The sequence below is a fragment of the Rana temporaria genome, chromosome 1 (genome assembly GCF_905171775.1).
Source record: "Rana temporaria chromosome 1, aRanTem1.1, whole genome shotgun sequence".
NCBI classification, from domain to species: Eukaryota; Metazoa; Chordata; class Amphibia; order Anura; family Ranidae; genus Rana; species Rana temporaria.
This window is the reverse complement of record NC_053489.1, coordinates 448,444,780-448,466,284: the sequence shown is the minus strand read 5'-3', so window position 1 is coordinate 448,466,284 and position 21,505 is coordinate 448,444,780. Positions and strand designations below refer to the sequence as shown.

Below are 21,505 nucleotides of genomic sequence, written 5' to 3'. Positions count from 1 at the left end.
CCACAATATTTGAGTTATGATTTAATTTCACTATGTAGCACTAACCCTGAAGGAGCTGCTGGTTAGTTTTGGGTTTTGCACGTTACCTCTAAGTTCGTTGTCCAGGGGAGAAAGTCTGTAGAAATTGCAATGTCCACACAAGATGTAAAATCTTCAACTGTTAGGTTTTATTTTTGCTGCATAAAACTTGTGAAGAGTATAGAGAGAAGGGGAAGGTTCAGGTACGCAAGTTCCAGTATTTACCACTCTCTCTTGAGTGGGTATTGCTCACCCAGATAGACCCCCTCTCACATGGCCTAGTAACCGGAATGATGCACAAACAAGTATGAGAACAGTCTCTGCCACAGACCATCTGAGAATGATCATGGATAGCCAGGAATCCTCTGCCACAGGATTTAAGTCCTGAACTGCAGCCTTTCAGTACAGAGCCTTTAAGGCCCCATGCACACGAGAAGCAAATGCAAACACATGTAAACTCAAGTTTTCAAAGGCAAAAACCGGCGTTTAAAACGCCTGTTTTTGCCGCAAATTTTGCGGCGTTTTGCCGCGTCTAGCGGTATTTTACCGCGTTTGCGGCTATCAGCGATCATAACAAAGACATTGTAGACCCTCCCAAAGCTTTGAAACGCAAAAACGTTTGCGTCTGAACCCAAAATTTTGCGTCTGAAAAAACGAGCCTAAACCCAACTGCTTTGAAATGCAAAAAAACGTGAATGTGTGCATGGACACATAGGATAACATTAAATGTGTTATGGGGCAGTTGAAAAAAATGCCCAAATGCCTCTGAACTCAAGTTTACCAGCGTCTCGTGTGCATGGGGCCTTAGCCGATCCGGCGGACTGTAAGACAAGTAGAGCTGTGGATCGCTGTATAACAAAGTCACCAGGCCTATCCCAAGACATTAGCTCGATTTGCTTGGTCTCCTCCAGGGCAGGTCCTTCCCCGGTTTCCTTCTATAAGCAGCTTCCCCCACTTGGATGGACAGCTTGGGATACACTTTTGAATCTTAGACCCCAGCCAGCATAGCTGGGCCTACTCAATAGAGATGCAGCCTCGGACCAACGTGGTCCTGGGGCTGGAATCTCACACACATAACTCGTTCCAGGAGGGCCATGAGGCGAAGGACCCCCAAAATCGACGTCTGCCCCCCTAGTAACTTCTGCCGGCATGCACAGCGGGGCACTTCTCCCACTGGACTGCTGCCGAGAAGGGTCACCCAATACACTATGGTTTGCATGTGTTCCAACATGGGCCTAAGGTGGTAACGCCACCTACAGGCGGCAACAGGGGAAAATCCTATCAAGCACAACCATAGCCAGAACACTGGCTAATTTCAATGGAATTCAATAAAGTCTGAGCCAATTTGCTCAGACACCTTCTAAATTTAGAATAGCGCCCCAGTCATTGGGAGCAGGGCGCCACAACTATAACATACAAAACCTTGTTCCTGTAAGACAGTGGGGGAAATTTACTAAAACTGGCGCACTCAGAACCTGGTGCAGCTGTGGATGGTAGCCAATCGGCTTCAAACTTCAGCTTGTTCAATGAAGCTTTGACAATAAAACCTGGAAACTGATTGGTTTCTATGCAGAGCTGAAACGTAAATAACCACCTTTCTGTACTGTAACCTATAAACCAGTGCAATTATAAATTCTAGTAAATACCTTGGCACCCTTGCTCATGTTATGTCTTCAACTGCCTCCCTGTGATAACCTATCACAATAAACAGTATATAAACCCAAAAACAAATATTTTATTTATTGCAACTTACCGACCCTTACATGTAGTGGTTGCATTTTTTGGGGGGGGTTTGAACATAATAGCAGGATCAACAGGTAAAAAAAAAGTTACTGGCGAGATTCCATGGTGGGGGAGACGATGACTGCTTTGTGAATGTTATGCATCATCTAAGTCATTTTTTTATTTGTCCTTTAGTACCACTTGAAGTATTTGGACACTTCCAATATTTGTGTGGCATAGTAATAGTATAAATTCATGTAAGATAATGAAGACTAGACTGTGTACAAATGTCACTGCCTCTTTATTTCTTGGGTTTGGATCCCTAGCAATAACTTTACCAAAATGAGTATGTAGCTTACCTGTTCACTACAGACCCATGTCTATAAAATATTAAGCATGACCTGTTGGTAGGGGATGATCTGGGAATGTAATAACAAGAACAGTCACACAGGATCCTGTTCATACAGTGTAGAAGCCATTAGTAGCGTACACCAGCTTAAGACATACAGTACATATTGTATGTTTGGAATCATGCATTAGATTATACAAGACTGTCTTTTAGATTTGTTGTAGATCAGCATAAGATTGCTGCATTTATTCTCATTACTGGTTTTTCCATTTTCAGACTAATTTAATGAAATCTCTCTTCATTTGGAGCAACATGAATGCATTAAAGCTCAAGTTGAGTACCTTGATACAATTCACAATCTGAGATAATTTCTTACATCTTTATTCAATACTGTAGTGGGAGTATAAACGTAATTTTTTTCCTTATTTGATCACCTCTGCGTTTTTTTTTGTTTTTTTACGCAATACACAAAGAACGACAATCTTGAAATAAAAAGCAATATTTTTTACTTTTTGCTATAATAAATATTCCCCCCAAAAAAAATAAAAAAAAATGTTTTCCTTAGTTTAGGCCGACATGTATTCTTCATATTTTTGGTAAAAAAATCGCAATAAGAGTATATTGATTGGTCTGCGCAAAAGTTATAACATCTACAAAATAGGGGATAGTTTTGTAGCGTCTGGTTACTTCAAAGTACCGGTGCTATTTAAATTTAGAGGGAGATCAGAGTGTTAGGTAAACTCTGATCTGGTTAATGTGTTCAAACTTGGGTCTCTGTATCAGCTTTGCTGGGGCGCTCTTCCCACCCCAGGACAGTAGGTGGCAGCAGTGGAGTGAAGGCTTGGGTGCTCTTCCCCAGCAGCCAATCGGGACAGTTGGGCCTCGTTGTGCATGCTGGGGGGAGGGTATTTATGGGGCAGACGCCATTAGTTCTGGGTCTTCTTCGAGTGCGGCATCCACCTTTAGGGTGTCTGCACCACAGCGCCCCGGCATTATGGCCTACCGGGCTGGGGCGTGCGTGCCATGCGGAGTTCCTGGTTCCGGGACCAAGTTGGTCCGGAACAATTGAGCTGTGGCAGGGAGCCCAGTGATCAACTGGGTTCCCAATCCTAAAGATCCCAAGTGGTATAGCTGTTCGGTGGGGAGTCCATCTGAGGAGAGCCAATGAGAGGCTGGGGATCCAATAGGGTCTCGACAAACCACCGGGCATCAAGCTATCCGGAGGCTGGGAGGCTGGTCACTTGTCAGTCGGTACCTGAAAGTAACTTGAAGGAGATCCAGGCGTAATTCTACCAAGGAGGTTCATCTCCGTAACCACAATCAGGAGGGCCTGCTGCAGAGGTTTCTCTCTGAATCCATTCCAGGAGGGTCTGTGGCAGAGACTTCTCCCAAAAGGTTCCAGTTCATTCCTGGAGGGTCTGTGGCAGAGACCTTTCCTTAAAAGTTAGAGCGATACTCTGGCTGCCAGGTCAGTGAGAGAGGCCTGTCCAGGTACGCTATTCCCACTCAAGCAGGAGTGGTGCAAGAAGTGTTACACGTGGGAGCAGGATTGTTCCTCTATTGCTACGCCTGAATTTGCTATTCTTCTTCTTTCAACTCTACCTTCTTCACCACAAGTTTTATTGTTTTTACCCGGCTGGGTAATAAAGAGCACAGCAAAAGACACCTGTCGTGGACATTTCGTTACTACTGCTATATGCACCATACACCCCTAAGACGGCGGAGCCGCCATGAGGTAACGTGCCACCCAAAACAAACCAGCAGCTCCTTCGGGGGTAGTGCTACAGTTTTATGGCATTTTTAATATTATTTTTTTTTACTAGTAATGGCGGCGATTTTTATTGCGACTGTGATATTGTGGCGGACACATCGGACACTTTTGACACTATTTTGGGACCATTGTCATTTATACAGTGATTGGTGCTATACAAATTCACTGATTACTGTGTAAATAACACTGGCAGGGAAAGGGGTTAACCACTAGGGGGGCAAGGAAGAGATCAAGTGTGCCCTAGGGAGTGATTCTAACTGTGAAGGGGCTTGGCTACCAGTGAAATGACAGTGATCACTGCTCCCGATGACAGAACAGGAAAATGCCTTGTTTACATAGGCATCTCCTCATTCTGACATTCCGTGACACGATCGCGGGACACGACAGACATTGAGTCCTGCCCACTAGGCGGCAGATTAACGTACCTGTACGCTGCTTTGCTTGCCCGTGCAATTCTGTAAATGTACCTTAGGCAGTCGGCAAGTGGTTAAAGTAGATGGACTTTTATATACTAAAGACTGGCATTCCCTCTGCTGTACATATTTATGTAGCACCCTTCTAGTTTAGGTGCTAGAATGTAAATAGATTGGTGTCATTTGTTCTTGCGCCTAACTGTGGCTAGAGGCAAATCTATGTTCAGCAGATCTGCTTAACAGAATGCTGCAATTTATTATTTAGGGCTGGTCTTGTGTGCTGGTGCTGTTGAAGTTTGCCTGGACTCCTCCCGCTTTCTAGAAACTAGCAGAGCTTTCTGGAACATGGGTGGGAGTTAGGCAAATAGGCAACATGAATATGTAATGGTCCCAGCCAAGTACAGGGAAGGTGCCCCTGAGCATGCGGGATTGGCCTATATTTTCAGAGAACTTGTGATCTCTAGATCCTTCCCATCCCAGATGGAGTGCACCAGTCAGGGGTGGGGCAGGCATGTCATCCCTGGCACTTGCTGCCATGTGGCCTCAGGTGGTCGTCCTGAGGGCCTGAAGCTAAATTAAGGAGTGACTCTGGTGCTTCAGATAAGCTGACTGAAAGGGAGCCGTGCCTGAGGATCTGTTTGCAACTCCAGTGAGTACAGACCAATGGTGTAGGGGCAGGGCTGATCCTAGGCAGGGTGCACAGAGTGCTTTGCACCCAGGCGCCTGCAGAGGTGGGGGCGCCAAAGTGCCAAAGTTCTCCCCTCCCTCCTCTCCTTGTTTGTGTCAATCCAGAACTAGTGTTCTGAGCATAGGTGTGTGTCTGTCCAGAACTGATATATGAGCATAGGGCAGCCCGTCCAGCCTGGCAGTGCTCGGGGGAGGGGCCTCCCCTCTTCCTGACACGAGGGTTCTAGTTTTCAGTGGCTGCTGAGTGCTGATGTGCAGGAATGATTTCCTCACACTGGGAGTCTTGGATCCCGCACTGTCTCCACCAACTCCAGTTGGAATGCCTCCCCCTCCCATCTCTGTCTTGGGCTGCACAGAGAGAGAACCAAGATGAGTCACAGTAATCAGTGTTCTGTGTGCTGGGGGATGGCATCCCTTTACACGTGCTCTGGGCTGCCCCTTTTATGGCATGATAGATTGCATAGGATACAGAGCCCCTGCCCATCTCCTGTACTATGTCTGCAGTCTCTAACCATCTCCTGTACTATGTCTGCAGTCTCTTACCATCTCCTTTACTATGTCTGCAGTCTCTGACCATCTCCTGTACTATGTCTGCAGTCTCTGACCATCTCCTGTACTATGTCTGCAGTCTCTGACCATCTCCTGTACTATGTCTGCAGTCTCTGACCATCTCCTGTACTATGTCTGCAGTCTCTGACCATCTCCTGTACTATGTCTGCAGTCTCTGACCATCTCCTGTACTATGTCTGCAGTCTCTGACCATCTCCTGTACTATGTCTGCAGTCTCTGACCATCTCCTGTACTATGTCTGCAGTCTCTGACCATCTCCTGTACTATGTCTGCAGTCTCTGACCATCTCCTGTACTATGTCTGCAGTCTCTGACCATCTCCTGTACTATGTCTGCAGTCTCTGACCATCTCCTGTACTATGTCTGCAGTCTCTGACCATCTCCTGTACTATGTCTGCAGTCTCTGACCATCTCCTGTACTATGTCCGCAGTCTCTGACCATGAAGAGATTGCCCCATTGTGATTGCTGCATGGTACTTTGCCGTTCTACTACTTTTAGGCTGTCGACTAGAGTCGAGTTGTGTATAGTTTTATTCCAGAGTATTTTACTAAAATCCCCTACCCTGTCCAATTCCTACAAAAACAACACCCCTATACTGGTCATTGCTACATCAAACCTAAGTGTATGTGCCTGGATGCAGAAAATACTTTGCACCTGGTTGCCAGTGAAGAAGTGAGGACTATCAGTGTATAACTAAAGTGGCTCCTATGGGGGTAGTGCTATTTCATACTGCCAAACTGCCATAAACCTAATGCTTGTATGTTGGGTAATCTACATGTCACAATAAAATTCCATTTGTATTCTTTGTCTGCATTTATAGGTTTACATAGAAGACAAAGAGCTGGTTCACACATGGGCGACCTGTCGGGCGACTCATGTAGATATATTCGCCAGCACATGGACGTTTTTCTAAATGATCCTCGGTGTGCTGGCAAATATATCTACATGATTGCTTTTCCAGTTCCCAGCTGGTGATCGCTTCAGCACCCTCCTCTCTTATTGGCCGTTCTCCAGGAAGGTGTGCAATTGGAATATTTTTGAGACTGTCAGGTGACTCAGCCGCCTGACAAGTCGCGGTCCACTCTTTTCAATGGAAACGTTCTAATAGGAGCGACGCAAGTTGCTCCGACGTAGAAAAAGGTTCCTGTACGACTTTGGGGGCGACTTGCATTGACTTCAATACAGAAGTCATGAGATCGCTTTGCCGAGTTGCCCCCAAAGTCGTGCCGCCTGTGTGTGAACCGGCTCTGAATATGCTGTTGAAAGAGCATATTTTTTTTATTTATTTTTTTATAACTCAAATATATGATGTTTGTGATATATGCAGCGACCTTAAAAAAATTATAACTCAAATGTATTTTTTTTTCTCTAAAGGAATATGTTCCCTCCTAATCTGGTAGAAGCCTGCTTCAAACAGGTAAGGGTTCAAGATGTGTTCTGTAAGCCTTGCTTGGTAGTCCTTCCTAAAAAAAAATTATATATACAGTACTCAAACTACTCAAACTTCAATATTTCTTTCACACAATTTTATTTTTTAATGCTATGTAATCAATATTGACTGGTGATTCTGCCAGTCATTTATTTTCCATATTAGTTGCACAGTTAACATTACTTTAAAAACTTCACAGCACCATCTTTGGTGGAGGGTTTACATCTGCTTTGAGTTGTATCTGTAGACCAGTTTTATTGAAATATAATATTTCCAAATACAAAACCCGCATATGGTATCATCTCTCAAAATGTTTAGTTGTATGGTGTGAGAAAGGGTTAGATCTGCTGTGAGGTTAGATATATATTATACAATTTTGTTGTACAACTTTCCTTTAGGTTTACAAAACCATTTAATATGAGGTCAAACCTAAACACTTTCAATTGGTATGCAATCAATCAGGCAGGTCCTTGTACTACAGAGTTGAAGGTAAATCTAAAGAAAATGTAATTTAAAAAAATTGCATTGTGTATGGCCAGCTTAAGATTCTTTATCTATTATTGGAGGAGGGGGAAATGAATGAAAGATCCTCCTCGAGTCCTCGCCCATTAATATATTGTTTTTCATTGATGGAAGCTATAGTATAGATTCTATGAATGGAGAAGGAGGCAGAAAGGCGAACATAGTTGGCACTCTTGATGAGTGCCTGTCACGGGTCTAGCTCTCATATTAACCCCCGCAGCAGTGAAAGATTACAGCTGTGGGGGTAAAAGAGGGGAGCAGAGGACATCAGATTTCAACTAAGACCCCCTTTCACACTGAGCCGCCAATAGCGTCGGCAGTAAAACTCTGCTATTTTTATCGCTGACACTATGGACGGATTTGCGGTGCATTTTGGCCGCTAGCGGGGCGCTTTTAACAAACCTGTATCAGGACCAAGAATATAAAGTATACAGGTGAAAGTATTTTTGATACATCTTTAACTTAGCTTCAGAATTTGTCCGTTCGTTGGGACCATACAAATATTACAAAGTACTGCGTGTGTGTATGTATGTGTATATATGTGTATGTATGTATATATATATATATATATATATATATATATATATATATATATATATATATATATATATATAATATTATATTATATTACCAAAAGTATTGGGACACCTGTCTTTACATGCACATGAACTTTAATGGCATCCCAGTCTTAGTCCATAGGGTTCAATATTGAGATGACCTACCCTTTGCAGCTATAAAAGCTTCAACTCTTCTGAGAAGGCTGTCCACAAGGTTTAGGAGTGTGTCTATGGGAATGTTTGACCGTTCTTCCAGAAAGAACAGGAAGGAGCCAACCCCAAACTGTTCCCACAAAGTTGGTAACATGAAATGGTAAATAATGTCTTGGTATAATGATGCCTTAAGAGTTCCGTTCCCTGGAACTAAGATTCCAAGGCTACCCCTGACAAACAACTCCACACCATAATCCCCCCTCAACCAAATTATTTTGACTAGTGCACAAAGTAATTTCCTTCTTAATCTTGTTTAACTAGTAGCCGACCGCGCACCGTCATTATACGGCGGCAGGTCGGCTCTCCTGGGCGAGAGCCCGTAGCTATACGTCCTATCGTATAGCCGCCACTAGGGGGCGCGTGCGCGCCGCCGGAGGCGCGCGCGCGCGCTCCCCGCTCGCCCCCGACTCCCGTGCGTGTGCCCGGCGGGCGCGATCGCCGCCGGGCACACGCGATCGCTCGGTACAGAGCGGGGAACGGGAGCTGTGTGTGTAAACACACAGCTCTCGTTCCTGTCAGCAGGGGAAATGCTGATTTTCTGTTCATACAATGTATGAACAGAAAATCAGTGTTTCCCCTAGTGAGGCCACCCCCCCCCCCCACAGTAAGAACACACCCAGGCATACTTAACCCCTTCCCCGCCCCCTAGTGTTAACCCCTTCACTGCCAGTGGCATTTTTATAGTAATCTAATGCATTTTTATAGCACTGATCGCTATAAAAATGCCAATGGTCCCAAAAATGTGTCAAAAATGTCCGAAGTGTCCGCCATAATGTCGCAATACCGAAAAAAAAATCGCTGATCGCCGCCATTACTAGTAAAAAAAATATTAATAAAAATGCCATAAAAATACCCCCTATTTTGTAAACACTATAACTTTTGCGCAAACCAATCAATAAACGCTTATTGCGATTTTTTTTACGAAAAATATGTAGAAGAATACGTATCGGCCTAAACTGAGGAAAAAAAATGTTTTTTTATATATTTTTGGGGGATATTTATTACAGCAAAAAGTAAAAAATATTCATTTTTTTCAAAATTGTCGCTCTATTTTTGTTTATAGCGCAAAAAATAAAAAGCGCAGAGGTGATCAAATACCACCAAAAGAAAGCTCTATTTGTGGGAAAAAAAGGACGCCAATTTTGTTTGGGAGCCACGTCGCACGACCGCGCAATTGTCTGTTAAAGCGACGCAGTCCCGAATCGCAAAAAGTACTCTGGTCTTTAGGCAGCAATATGTTCCGGGGGGTAAGTGGTTAAGTAGCCCCCAGCCACATTCTATTTCTGGCAGTGATATGCCAAGACTGATTATCTTGGGTATCATCATCATTTACACCATTTACACCACCACTTATACAAGTTACATATAACTTTGACAGTTTTTAATTGTTTTAAAATATACTTTTTATGTACTTAACCTATAGGCTTTCAAGCAAATGTTATCCCTTTCTCATCTGTTGACAACTTAAAGCGGAGTTCCACCCAAAAGTGGAACTTCCATTTAAGGAGTCCTAACCCCCTGACATGCTAAATTTTGGCATGTCATTTTTTTTTGGGGGGGGGGGAGTGGGTACCTAGTTTTGGTAGTCAGGTCCCACTTATGCCCCCCCTGCCACCGCCTAGGTGGCAACTCCTCTCCCCATCACTCCCTGCAACACATCACAGGTCCCAGAAGATTGCTCGGCCATTCAGGACAGCGTAGCGCACACCCGACTGTGGGGCCGCAAGCTGTCGCAGCCGGGTGCCCACACTTGCAATGTCTGTGCCGCGGAGAGGAGAGGGAGAGAACCGAGGCTTCGGGCGGCTGCATCGCTGGACCATGGGAAAGGTGAGTGTGTGTGTGTTTAATAAAAGTCAGCAACTACACTTTGTAACTCCGCTTTAAAGCTGTTTTCTCTCCAAATTCAGTAGTTTAATAGTTTACCAGTAGCTGAGGCACTATGGGGTTCATTTACTAAAACTTGAGAATGCAAAATCTGGTTCAGCTCTGCAAACAAACCAATCAGCTTCCAGGTATTTTTGTCAAAGCTTAATTGAACAAGCTGAAGTTAGAAGCTGATTGGCTACCATGAACAGCTGCACCAGATTTTGCCCTCTCTAGTTTTAAAAAATCAACCCCTTTGAGTGTTTTGTGTGCACACCCATATGTATTATAAACCTAAGTACTAGCAAATTCTATTCATTACACAATTTTTCTAGATATTTATTTGTACATATTAAAGCGGAGTTCCACCTAAAAACTGGAACTTCCGCTTAATCCACTCCTTCCCCCCTTACATGCCACATTTGGGGGGGTAGTGGGGGGGTCAGGAGGAGTGGGACTTCCTGTCCCACTTCCTCCTTCCGCCGAGGGGCTGGTAATGTGATTAGCTTAATCGCCTTATTGCAGCACCTCCGTGTAGGCGAGCGCCTGTCCAATCGGACGGCGCCTCACCGCTCGCGCAGTGGGTGCCCGGCCGTGAAGCCGAAAGCTGTCACTGCCGGGTGCCCACACTAGGAATGAAGACGCTGGCCGGCGAGGGGGGGCGAGGAGCGGAGCCCCGGCCGGCGTGTCGCTGGAACCGTGGAGCAGGTAAGTGTCTGTTTATTAAAAGCCATCAGCTACACTTTTTGTAGCTGCTGACTTTTAATAAACTTAAAAAAAGGCTGGAACACCCCTTTAAAGCCTAACTTCAGGAATTTGACAAATTCTACTCATGCAGTGGGGTCCCTTCTGCAATACAAGGGTTAAATACTTGTTAGATCTAGGTAAAGCTGAAGAGTCTGCATTGCTTACCTTACCCCAGCTCTGGCGGACAGCAGCGCTCTACTCCGCTCCCTCCAGAACTCCGGGGCAGGGCTATTAAGCCTAGGTTCACATTAATGTGATTTAGCATGCCAAATCAACGGCTATTGCCAACAATTGCATCGTCCAAATCAGTACGACGCCCACTTTGCGGCACCACACCGATTCCCAAAAGTAGTTTCTGTACTACTTTTGGTGGCTTCAGGTGCGATTTCCATTGACATCTGTGCAGGGAACCCTCACAGATGTGTCTGAAATCGCCCCCGAAGTCGGACTGACATGTGGGTATGAAATCGTGCAAGTTCAGCAGAACAATTTCAATCCCGCAACAGTGTGAACCTGGGCTAATACAACGTTGTATGAGGCAGCAGTAGAAGTGTGACTAAAGCCTTGTACACACGCTTAGATTTTCGGACGACCGAACGTCTGTGTTTTTTTTGTGGCATGCTAGTCTCTTGTCAAAAGTGAAGAGGTTACTCACAATACGAACATTTTCATACGACAGAATACAATGTTAGAAGTGACGTAATGTGTTGAATAGTTTTGTATGTATTCTTTCGTTTCTGAGCATGCATAGTCTTGCTCTTACGATTTTTTTGGAAATAGGAATAAGAAAGGAGTAAGAGGTTATATTTATTTCTGCAACCCTAGACCAAATGAGCAGTTAACTCTAACCATATTGAAAGCCTTTAAGACAAGCTCGCAGTATCTGTTACATACAGATATTTTAATAAATGTATTATCTGTTTTAGGGCCAGTTCACACCAGACGCAGTTCCGTTCAGTTCCGCGTGCTTTTTTTCTGCACAAAATGCATGCACAGTGTTTTCTATGTATTCCAATGCTCTAGTTGTGTCTAGTTCACACTATGTAGTCAGTTTCCGGTCAGTTTCTGCATCGGAAACTGACTGCATGGTGTGAACTAGAGCCAACTAGAGCATTGGAATACATGGAAAACACTGTGCATTAGTGTTGAGCAGAATATGCCATATTCGATTTCGCGATATATCTCGAATATATATTCGAATATTCGAGATATATTCGCTAAATTCGAATATTCGTGATATTTTATCGAAATTAAATGATTGCGATTTTTCGCTATTGCGAATGCGAAAATAATTGCGATTTTTTGATAACTGCGGTTGGAGCACTCTGATTGGCTCAGAATATTCGTGATATTTTATCGAAATATCGCAACATGCGAATGCGATATTTATTGCGCAATTTCGAGAAATGCTGGAGGAGCGCTCTGATTGGCTCAGAATATTCGTGATATTTTATCGAAATATCGCAACATGCGAATGCGATATTTACTGCGCAATTTCGACAAATGCTGTAGGAGCACTCTGATTGGCTCAGAATATTCGTGATATTTTACAATACAAAATAATTGCGAATATTCGGCAAAAGCGGAAGGAGCACTCTGATTGGCTCAGAATATTCTTGATATTTTACAATACAAAATAATTGCGAATATTCGGCAAATGCGGAAGGAGCACTCTGATTGGCTCAGAATATTCTTGATATTTTACAATACAAAATAATTGCGAATATTCGGCAAATGCAGAAGGAGCACTCTGATTGGCTCAGAATATTCTTGATATTTTACAATACAAAATAATTGCGAATATTCGGCAAATGCAGAAGGAGCACTCTGATTGGCTCAGAATATTCTTGATATTTTACAATACAAAATAATTGCGAATATTCGGCAAATGCAGAAGGAGCACTCTGATTGGCTCAGAATATTCTTGATATTTTACAATAGAAAATAAAAAGTGTTTTGCATTGGTGGTGATTCTTTACTCTATCCATCTGTCACAGCCGTTTGTCAATCAAACACCTTGAAGATTGAACACGTTCATGCTGCATGCTTTGGACTTTTTTTCACATCACATATTAAAGACATTTTTATGAAAGATTATTTTTCTATTATTGGGACTATATTTCTTTATATATTTGTTTCACTGTGTATTTCACAAGTTATTTGCGCTTGCTTATTTTATAATTTGCCCACATGTCTTGTCACTAGACATATTTTTTATTCTTGTAGAGCGACTCCATTTTCTGTCTTGTATTAAATTATGTTGTATAACATTTTTGAGTTGCTGCTGTATTCTCCCCTTTTTTTAAGGTATGCGCAATTTTTTCCTTCTTACAAAAAATAATAATATCAAACATACAAATATTCAGAAACAGAAACATACACAAAGCCCCCCCCTTTTGCATCAGAGACAATCAGAGTTCTCCTACCACAGTTATCGAAAATTCGCAATAATTTTCGCATTCGCAATAGCGAAAAATCGCAATTTTTTTTTTTCAATTTGGCAACATAAAAGGATCGCCTCAGCTTAGCTACTCGGCCCAGGGTCTCTAATCATACCAGCAATGCTTTTAGACGTCGATAGGATGTGATCTGTTTTAAAAATCAAATTGAAAAAATGCGAATATTCGGAATTGCGAATATTCACCGCGAAATTCGAAATATAGCGCGATTTCTCGAATATGCTATATTCGAGTCGAATATTCGCAATGCGAATATTCGTGAGCAACACTACTGTGCATGCATTTTTAGTGCAGAAAAAATGCACACAACTCTACGGAACTGCGTCTGGTGTGAACTGGTCTCAAGTCAATTATTCTTTTACTTCTTTACATTTTGAATCTATATATATATATATATATATACTGTACATATGTAGCATCTACATACTTAGGATTTCAAGGCCAATGCATCCCTTTCACCAAACAAAAGTACTTGTACGTTCACCTATGTCTATGATGTCATTGCACTGGACTCTGGTCCCTGTCAGACCACAAAGATATTACTGCCTCCAAGATGTGTACACTTAGATTTTTTTATTCTCCAGTAACAGTTGGACAGCTTTAAGTCTAGGTTATAATCTTGGAGATGACATTACATTTCTCTCCTGACTGCAGAGGAAACAAGCATATTCCTGCATGCCAGGAGTTTTCACATTAATGGTTTTTACAGACACAATCCGCTCCTGCTTCAAGTTTAAATGTAATACAAGGACTCTATAAAATACCTTTTCAATATAATCCCTGTATTCATTTATTTTTGCCTCGTATTGTTGCTAACCCTTTGTGGATCATTCCATTCTGGTGCATACATGTGAATAATAAATAAACTACGGTACTTGTCCATGGGCATCCGCTGAAATTTTTTCAGGGAGGGGCGCTTCGGCAGCGGCGATACACAGTCGCATTTAACCCTTTCTTCAAACGCTAGCGGGGGTTAAAAGCGCCCTGCTAGCGGCCGAATAGCGCAGCTAAAACGATGGTAAAGCGCCACTTTACCGATAATGCGGCCAGCTGGCAGTGTGAAATAGCTCTTGAGATAATTCAGCTTCACTCCATGCCCATATAAATATAGCCTAGAGAATGTACAGAACCCCCTTCAGCACAGATGAACCCCACCTTCAGCACAGACCCCCCTTCAGCACAGATGGACCCCCTTCAGCACAGACCCCCCATTCTGCACAGACCCCTCCATTCAGCACAGATGGACCCCCCTTCAGCACAGACCCCCCCCCCATTCCGGACAGACCCCTCCATTCAGCAAAGACCCCCCTTCAGCACAGATGGACCCCCTTTAAGCACAGACCCCCTTCAGCACATACCCCCCTTCAGTACAGACCCCCCCTTCAGCACAGATGGACCCCCTATTCAGCACAAACCCCCCTTCCCCATCCCATTCAGTACCTCAGATCAGCCATCAGTGCAGCACAGGCACAGCAGGTTCCCTCCCCCTGTGTACACATGAACACTGGAGGGGAGGCAGGTTCACTCTGCTCGCTGTGCCTATGTGACATCCAACCCGGGACCGCTCAGACAGCCCGTGGCCGCAAAACTCAACACCTTCTCGATTTTCCAAGGGGGGGTCAATTGCCTCCGCTTGCCCTATGGAGCGGACGCCCATGTACATGTCATATGTGAGGTTACACTGCCCGGCATGGTATAATATAAGAATGGAATCCCTTTTTACTTTGTTATGCTTTATGGGGATGGTTCTCTTGCAACATTGTGCAGATTTTTTTTTTGCATTAAAGCGCTGAAATTTTTCTAGATTGACCTAATAATTTTTACAAAGTAAGAAGGAAAATCATTTAGGTTTTAAATAAAAATAAATAAGTCCTTGGTTTCTAAATAAGATTAAATGCAGCAAGAACTTTTTGCTTCACACGTAAGCAAAAGCTTTACATTTTAATTGGTTAGATTGATTTAAATAATAAAAGTCACTGATAGGGGAAAAAAAGTATACCAACCATTATGATATTGACATCTGGGAATCAGTGTAAATCAGTGTAAATAAGGCATTCAATCAAATAATCTGATTTTGAAAAGCCAACGATTTTACCCCCTTCCTGACCAGAGCACTTTAACTGTGTCGCTTTAACTGACAATTGCGCGGTCATGCAACGCTGCACCCCCACAAATAGAGCTTTCCTTTGGTGGTATTTGATCACCTCTGCGGTTTTTATTTTTTTGTGTTATAAACAAATAAAGAGTAACAATTTTGAAAAAAAAAAACAATATTTTTTACTTTTTGCTATAATAAATATCCCCCCAATTAAAAAAAAAAACACATTTCTTCATCAGTTTAGGCCAATATGTATTCTTCTACCAGCGGCATTACTAGGGTTGGTGTCACCCGGTGCCGAAAAAAAATAGTGTCCCCCCTCAGTATTGTAAAATCAAAAGTTTTGGATAGAGCGTGGAAGGGTTCACACCTCTTGTCAGGTCCTTTTATAACATTAAGGAGGAAGTAAACACTGATGGGTTTACCGGCAAAGTAAAAGCATAATGAACTCGTATGCTATATATACTAGCCCATTATGTGCCACTTACCTGCAAACAAAGCCCGCAATGTCCCCACTGGTGGAAGCATCCATCTTCACCCCTCCTACTTCCAGGGCCTTGGACCTGGCTCTGTTAGTGGCCGGAGTCGCGTGACGTCACTCCCGCGCATGCGCCGATGGTCACAGCATGTGCCCTTTCTAACATACACAATGCACCGATGACGTCGGCGCAAGCGTATATGGTAAATATCTCCTAAACTGTTTTAGGAGATATTTCCAGTACCTACAGGTAAGCCTTATTATAGGCTTGCCTGTAGGGAAAAGTGGTCTGTAAGGGTTAATAACCACTTTAAGTCTGTGTCTTCTCTTGGGAAAAATAATCCCCTCTGCTCCTGCTGACCATTGTCTCAAGTATAGAAAGTGATCGTGTGAGGTGAGAAATCCTCACTTCCTGTTCTTCTGTCTGTAACTACACACCGTAATGTGAGGCTTTCTCCCTGGTGTGGAGAAAGCCTCTTGAGGGGGGAGGGGGCGAGCAGGAGTGTTGGGACGCCCACTAACACACAGCTCCTTTCTCTATCTGCAAAGTAGAGAGTGTGCTGACCCTCCTGCTTGCCCCCTCCCCCCTCAAGAGACTTTCTCCACACCAGGGAGAAAGCCTCACATTACTGTGTGGAGTTACAGACAAAAGAACAGGAAGTGAGGATTTCTCATAAGAAATAAGGACATTTAAAAGCAAAATCGAAGGATAAGGTAAGAGAAGGAGGACTGCACTGAGGTAAAGGAAGCTATTTAGGGAAAACATTTTTTACCTTTACGACCCCTTTAACATAGAACTATAGGCCATCTGTGTCCCATTGGGGAGATTTACCTTCTTTTCCTGTCCCATAGCCAAAACAGGAAGTGAGAGGAAATCCCTGCAAATTAAGAGAATCCCTTGGGGCCCCAGGTCATCAGAACTAATGTCCCCATAGGAAGGTTTCCCCCCAATTTACTTTTCTGGGGACAACTCAAAATTTGGGATTTTCTTTTACTCTAAATGTTATTGGGAAACAGGACAAATAGAGAGGGTGGATCAGCCCAAACAGGGACACCGACAGTACTAAAAACCTAATAAGTCTTTCTTATCCATCTACACTCTATCCAAAACTAAAAAAAGCTAAAAAAAAAGATTTGCCTTTAGTTACACTTTAAATTCTTAATGATCAGCCGCCCCAGTTGTACTGCGGCAGGTGGCTCTCCTGCAAGAATTGCTGTCGTACATTGGGCACGTACATGGCGATCTGTGGGCACGCATGCCCATTCGCTAGCGAAGCACCCAATCAGCGGGTCCAGCGGACTCGCTGTCCGCTGGCCACCCGTGATTGCTCCGCAGAGAGGCAGAACGGGTATCTGTCAGTGTAAACAAACAGATCCCCGTTCTTTCAGGGGAGTAAAGTGAGATTGTCTGTTCCTAGTGATTGGGGAACATTTAACCCTTTGCTCGCCCCTGGTGTTCACCCCTTCCCTGTCAGTGACATTTATACAGTAATCAGTGGTTATTTTTATCTCTGATCGCTGTATAAATGTCACTGGTCCCAAAAAAGTGTCAAAAGTGTCCGATCTGTCTGCCGCAATGTCGCAGTCCCGCTAAACGCAGATCACCGCTATTACTAGTAAAAAATGTATAAATAATAAAAATGCCATAAATCTATCCCCTATTTTTGTAGACGCTATACAGGGAGTGCAGAATTATTAGGCAAGTTGTATTTTTGAGGATTAATTTTATTATTGAACAACAACCATGTTCTCAATGAACCCTAAAAACTCATTAATATCAAAGCTGAATATTTTTGGAAGTAGTTTTTAGTTTGTTTTTAGTTTTAGCTATTTTAGGGGGATATCTGTGTGTGCAGGTGACTATTACTGTGCATAATTATTAGGCAACTTAACAAAAAAAAAATATATACCCATTTCAATTATTTATTTTTACCAGTGAAACCAATATAACATCTCAACATTCACAAATATACATTTCTGACATTCAAAAACAAAACAAAAACAAATCAGTGACCAATATAGCCACCTTTCTTTGCAAGGACACTCAAAAGCCTGCCATCCATGGATTCTGTCAGTGTTTTGATCTGTTCACCATCAACATTGCGTGCAGCAGCAACCGCAGCCTCCCAGACACTGTTCAGAGAGGTGTACTGTTTTCCCTCCTTGTAAATCTCACATTTGATGATGGACCACAGGTTCTCAATGGGGTTCAGATCAGGTGAACAAGGAGGCCATGTCATTAGTTTTTCTTCTTTTATACCCTTTCTTGCCAGCCACGCTGTGGAGTACTTGGACGCGTGTGATGGAGCATTGTCCTGCATGAAAATCATGTTTTTCTTGAAGGATGCAGACTTCTTCCTGTACCACTGCTTGAAGAAGGTGTCTTCCATAATCTGGCAGTAGGACTGGGAGTTGAGCTTGACTCCATCCTCAACCCGAAAAGGCCCCACAAGCTCATCTTTGATGATACCAGCCCAAACCAGTACTCCACCTCCACCTTGCTGGCGTCTGAGTCGGACTGGAGCTCTCTGCCCTTTACCAATCCAGCCAAGGGCCCATCCATCTGGCCCATCAAGACTCACTCTCATTTCATCAGTCCATAAAACCTTAGAAAAATCAGTCTTGAGATATTTCTTGGCCCAGTCTTGACGTTTCAGCTTGTGTGTCTTGTTCAGTGGTGGTCGTCTTTCAGCCTTTCTTACCTTGGCCATGTCTCTGAGTATTGCACACCTTGTGCTTTTGGGCACTCCAGTGATGTTGCAGCTCTGAAATATGGCCAAACTGGTGGCAAGTGGCATCTTGGCAGCTGCACGCTTGACTTTTCTCAGTTCATGGGCAGTTATTTTGCACCTTGGTTTTTCCACACGCTTCTTGCGACCCTGTTGACTATTTTGAATGAGACGCTTGATTGTTCGATGATCACGCTTCAGAAGCTTTGCAATTTTAAGAGTGCTGCATCCCTTTGCAAGATATCTCACTATTTTTGACTTTTCTGAGCCTGTCAAGTCCTTCTTTTGACCCATTTTGCCAAAGGAAAGGAAGTTGCCTAATAATTATGCACACCTGATATAGGGTGTTGATGTCATTAGACCACACCCCTTCTCATCACCTAATATGCTTAATTGGTAGTAGGCTTTCGAGCCTATACAGCTTGGAGTAAGACAACATGCATAAAGAGGATGATGTGGTCAAAATACTAATTTGCCTAATAATTCTGCACTCCCTGTAATGTTTGCTCAAACCAATCAATATACACTTATTGCAATATATGCTTATTGCGAAGAATACATTAAACCTGAGGAAGAAATCTGTTGTTTTTTTTTTTTAAATTGGGATATTTATTGTATAAATAAATAATAAAATAATAAATTGCATAAATCTATCCCCCATTTTGTAGATGTTATAACTTTTGCGCAAACAAATCAATATACGCTTATTGCGATTTATTTATTTTTTTACTAAAAATATGAAGAATACATATTGGCCCTAAACTAAGTAGGGAGAATTTTTTATTTTTATTTTTTTTTATTTTTATTGGGGTATTTATTGTAGCAAACAAGTAAAAAACATGTTTATTCTTTTATCAAAATGTACCCTTTTTTTTTCTCTTGATTATGAACACTATTTTCTTATAGTACAGGAAACACTGCATAGAGTCCTGTAGTCATTTTATCATTTGTTTGAGATCTATTTAGTGTGCACAGGTACTGATCATTGTAGAACAACTCCTAGGGAGAAAAACGGATGTACTGAATTACTTGCACTTGTAAATTATTTACCTTAATATAGACCAGTGGAAGTGCAAGTTTTTAAAGCCAACATGTTACAAAAAAACAATCAATCAAACTTTGATACCTGTAAAAGAAGAGCGTGTACACCCACCTTTCTTTGTGCCCACAATGCCAAACACCGCTCTGTTCAGTAGCCCTGAAAACTCTGCTGGCAAACCAACACTTTCATGCATATGGTTTTAAAAAATTGTTGATGTCCTGGGTCCCCCAAATCGCTCACAGGTTCCTCCTGCTGACCTCTGCATTACTACAGGAGGTAAGATCAAGGCCACCAAGAGGAACCAGTGTGATCTGTGGGGGACCCAGGACATCGACACTCCTTAAAATTCTGGTTTCCCAGCGGCACCTGGAGGACCATTTCTACCAAACAGCATGGCATTTGTGGTGGTGGGAGCAATGGGAAAGGTGGGGATACACTCTCTTCTTTGAAAAATTCTGTTTATCGATTTAACAATATGCAGACTTTACAAAAACAGAAAAAAATGCCTACACATGACCAGAACTATCTATACATGGACAACTAACCCCCCCCCCCTTTTTTTTTTATTACAAGCAAAAGTTAACTGGTAAATTATGGTGCAGTCTCTTTAAATATGATATAATGCAAAATGAGAGCAAACTGTCTAAAAATCAGTAAAGAATAATTGTACGTAGTGTTAGCTTATAAATGTTTGTTTTTTGTTTTAGTACAAAACACAGTACAGCACAAGGGTTTACAAAGTTCCTGTCCCATCTGATGCCAACATGACAGCAGTGACAGAGCAGACCTCAGAAGCTATTAACATCAGTGGAATTGTAGACAATGTGACCCGTGCCATTGGACAACTGCAGCAGATGATAGACCTGGAAGAGGTAGTGCCTGTGGCAGGCACATCAAATGGAGTAAATGCCTTGGGTTTGGTGGTCTTCTCCATGTGCTTTGGACTTGTAATTGGAAACATGAAGGAAAAAGGAAGGGCTCTCAAGGAGTTCTTTGATTGCCTTAATGAGGCTATTATGAGGCTGGTGGCAATTATCATATGGTAAGAAAAAGATCACTCAATACTGACAGGTCTCAAAAACTACTAAAACATTTAAAATGTTATTCTTTACACTAATATATAGCAGCTTTGCTGTCATGACCATAACTGTAACCTATATATCTTTCTAGGTATGCTCCAATTGGTATCATGTTCTTGATCTCAGGAAAGATCCTGGAAATGGATGATTTGCTGGTTATGGGAGGACAGCTAGGCATGTACACCATAACTGTTATAATAGGACTTCTCATACATGCTTTGATTGTACTCCCATTGTTGTTCTTAATTGTTACTCGAAGGAACCCATGGCCATTCATTGGTGGCCTTCTTCAAGCTCTCGTCACTGCCCTGGGGACATCATCAAGGTAAGAAACAGTAGGGAAATGTTATGCAAGAAAAACAAATGTCCATATTCTCTATGTAGCACTACCCCCGAAGGAGCTGCTGGTTTAGTTTGGGTGGCACGTTACCTCTGTTTTTCCGCCGTCTAGGGTACTGGATGAGAGCTGAAACAATGTCAATGTCCACACGTTGCGTTCCTTTTTCTCTGCTTTATTTATCGAACATGGTAAAAGAACGAACAATAGGTTGAAGAGGTGAGGTAGGGTCAGTGTCGATCCTGACCTCCCTGGGGCCCTAAGCAAATTGACATGGCACATTAAAAATGAGAAGCGGGGGGGGGGGGTCGATAGTGACATGTCACAAAGAAAGTTGAGAAGCGGGGGGAGGGGGTGTTCCGCTGTCGGAAATGACTCAGCCAGTGAGTTTAGAAGCGGGGTGAGGGGGCGAAAATGACTTC

General features: G+C 42.8%; 1 protein-coding gene across 1 annotated transcript in view; it reads left to right on the top strand.

Annotated features, from left to right (window-relative positions):
• Positions 1-21,505, top strand: part of LOC120916357 (excitatory amino acid transporter 1-like) — an 86,521-nt gene that overhangs the window by 45,208 nt on the left and 19,808 nt on the right. The window contains exons 5-7 of the mRNA XM_040327277.1: positions 6,905-6,947; positions 20,375-20,709; positions 20,838-21,071. Coding sequence (XP_040183211.1) covers positions 6,905-6,947; positions 20,375-20,709; positions 20,838-21,071 — 612 coding nt within the window. The remainder of the gene's footprint in view (positions 1-6,904; positions 6,948-20,374; positions 20,710-20,837; positions 21,072-21,505) is intronic.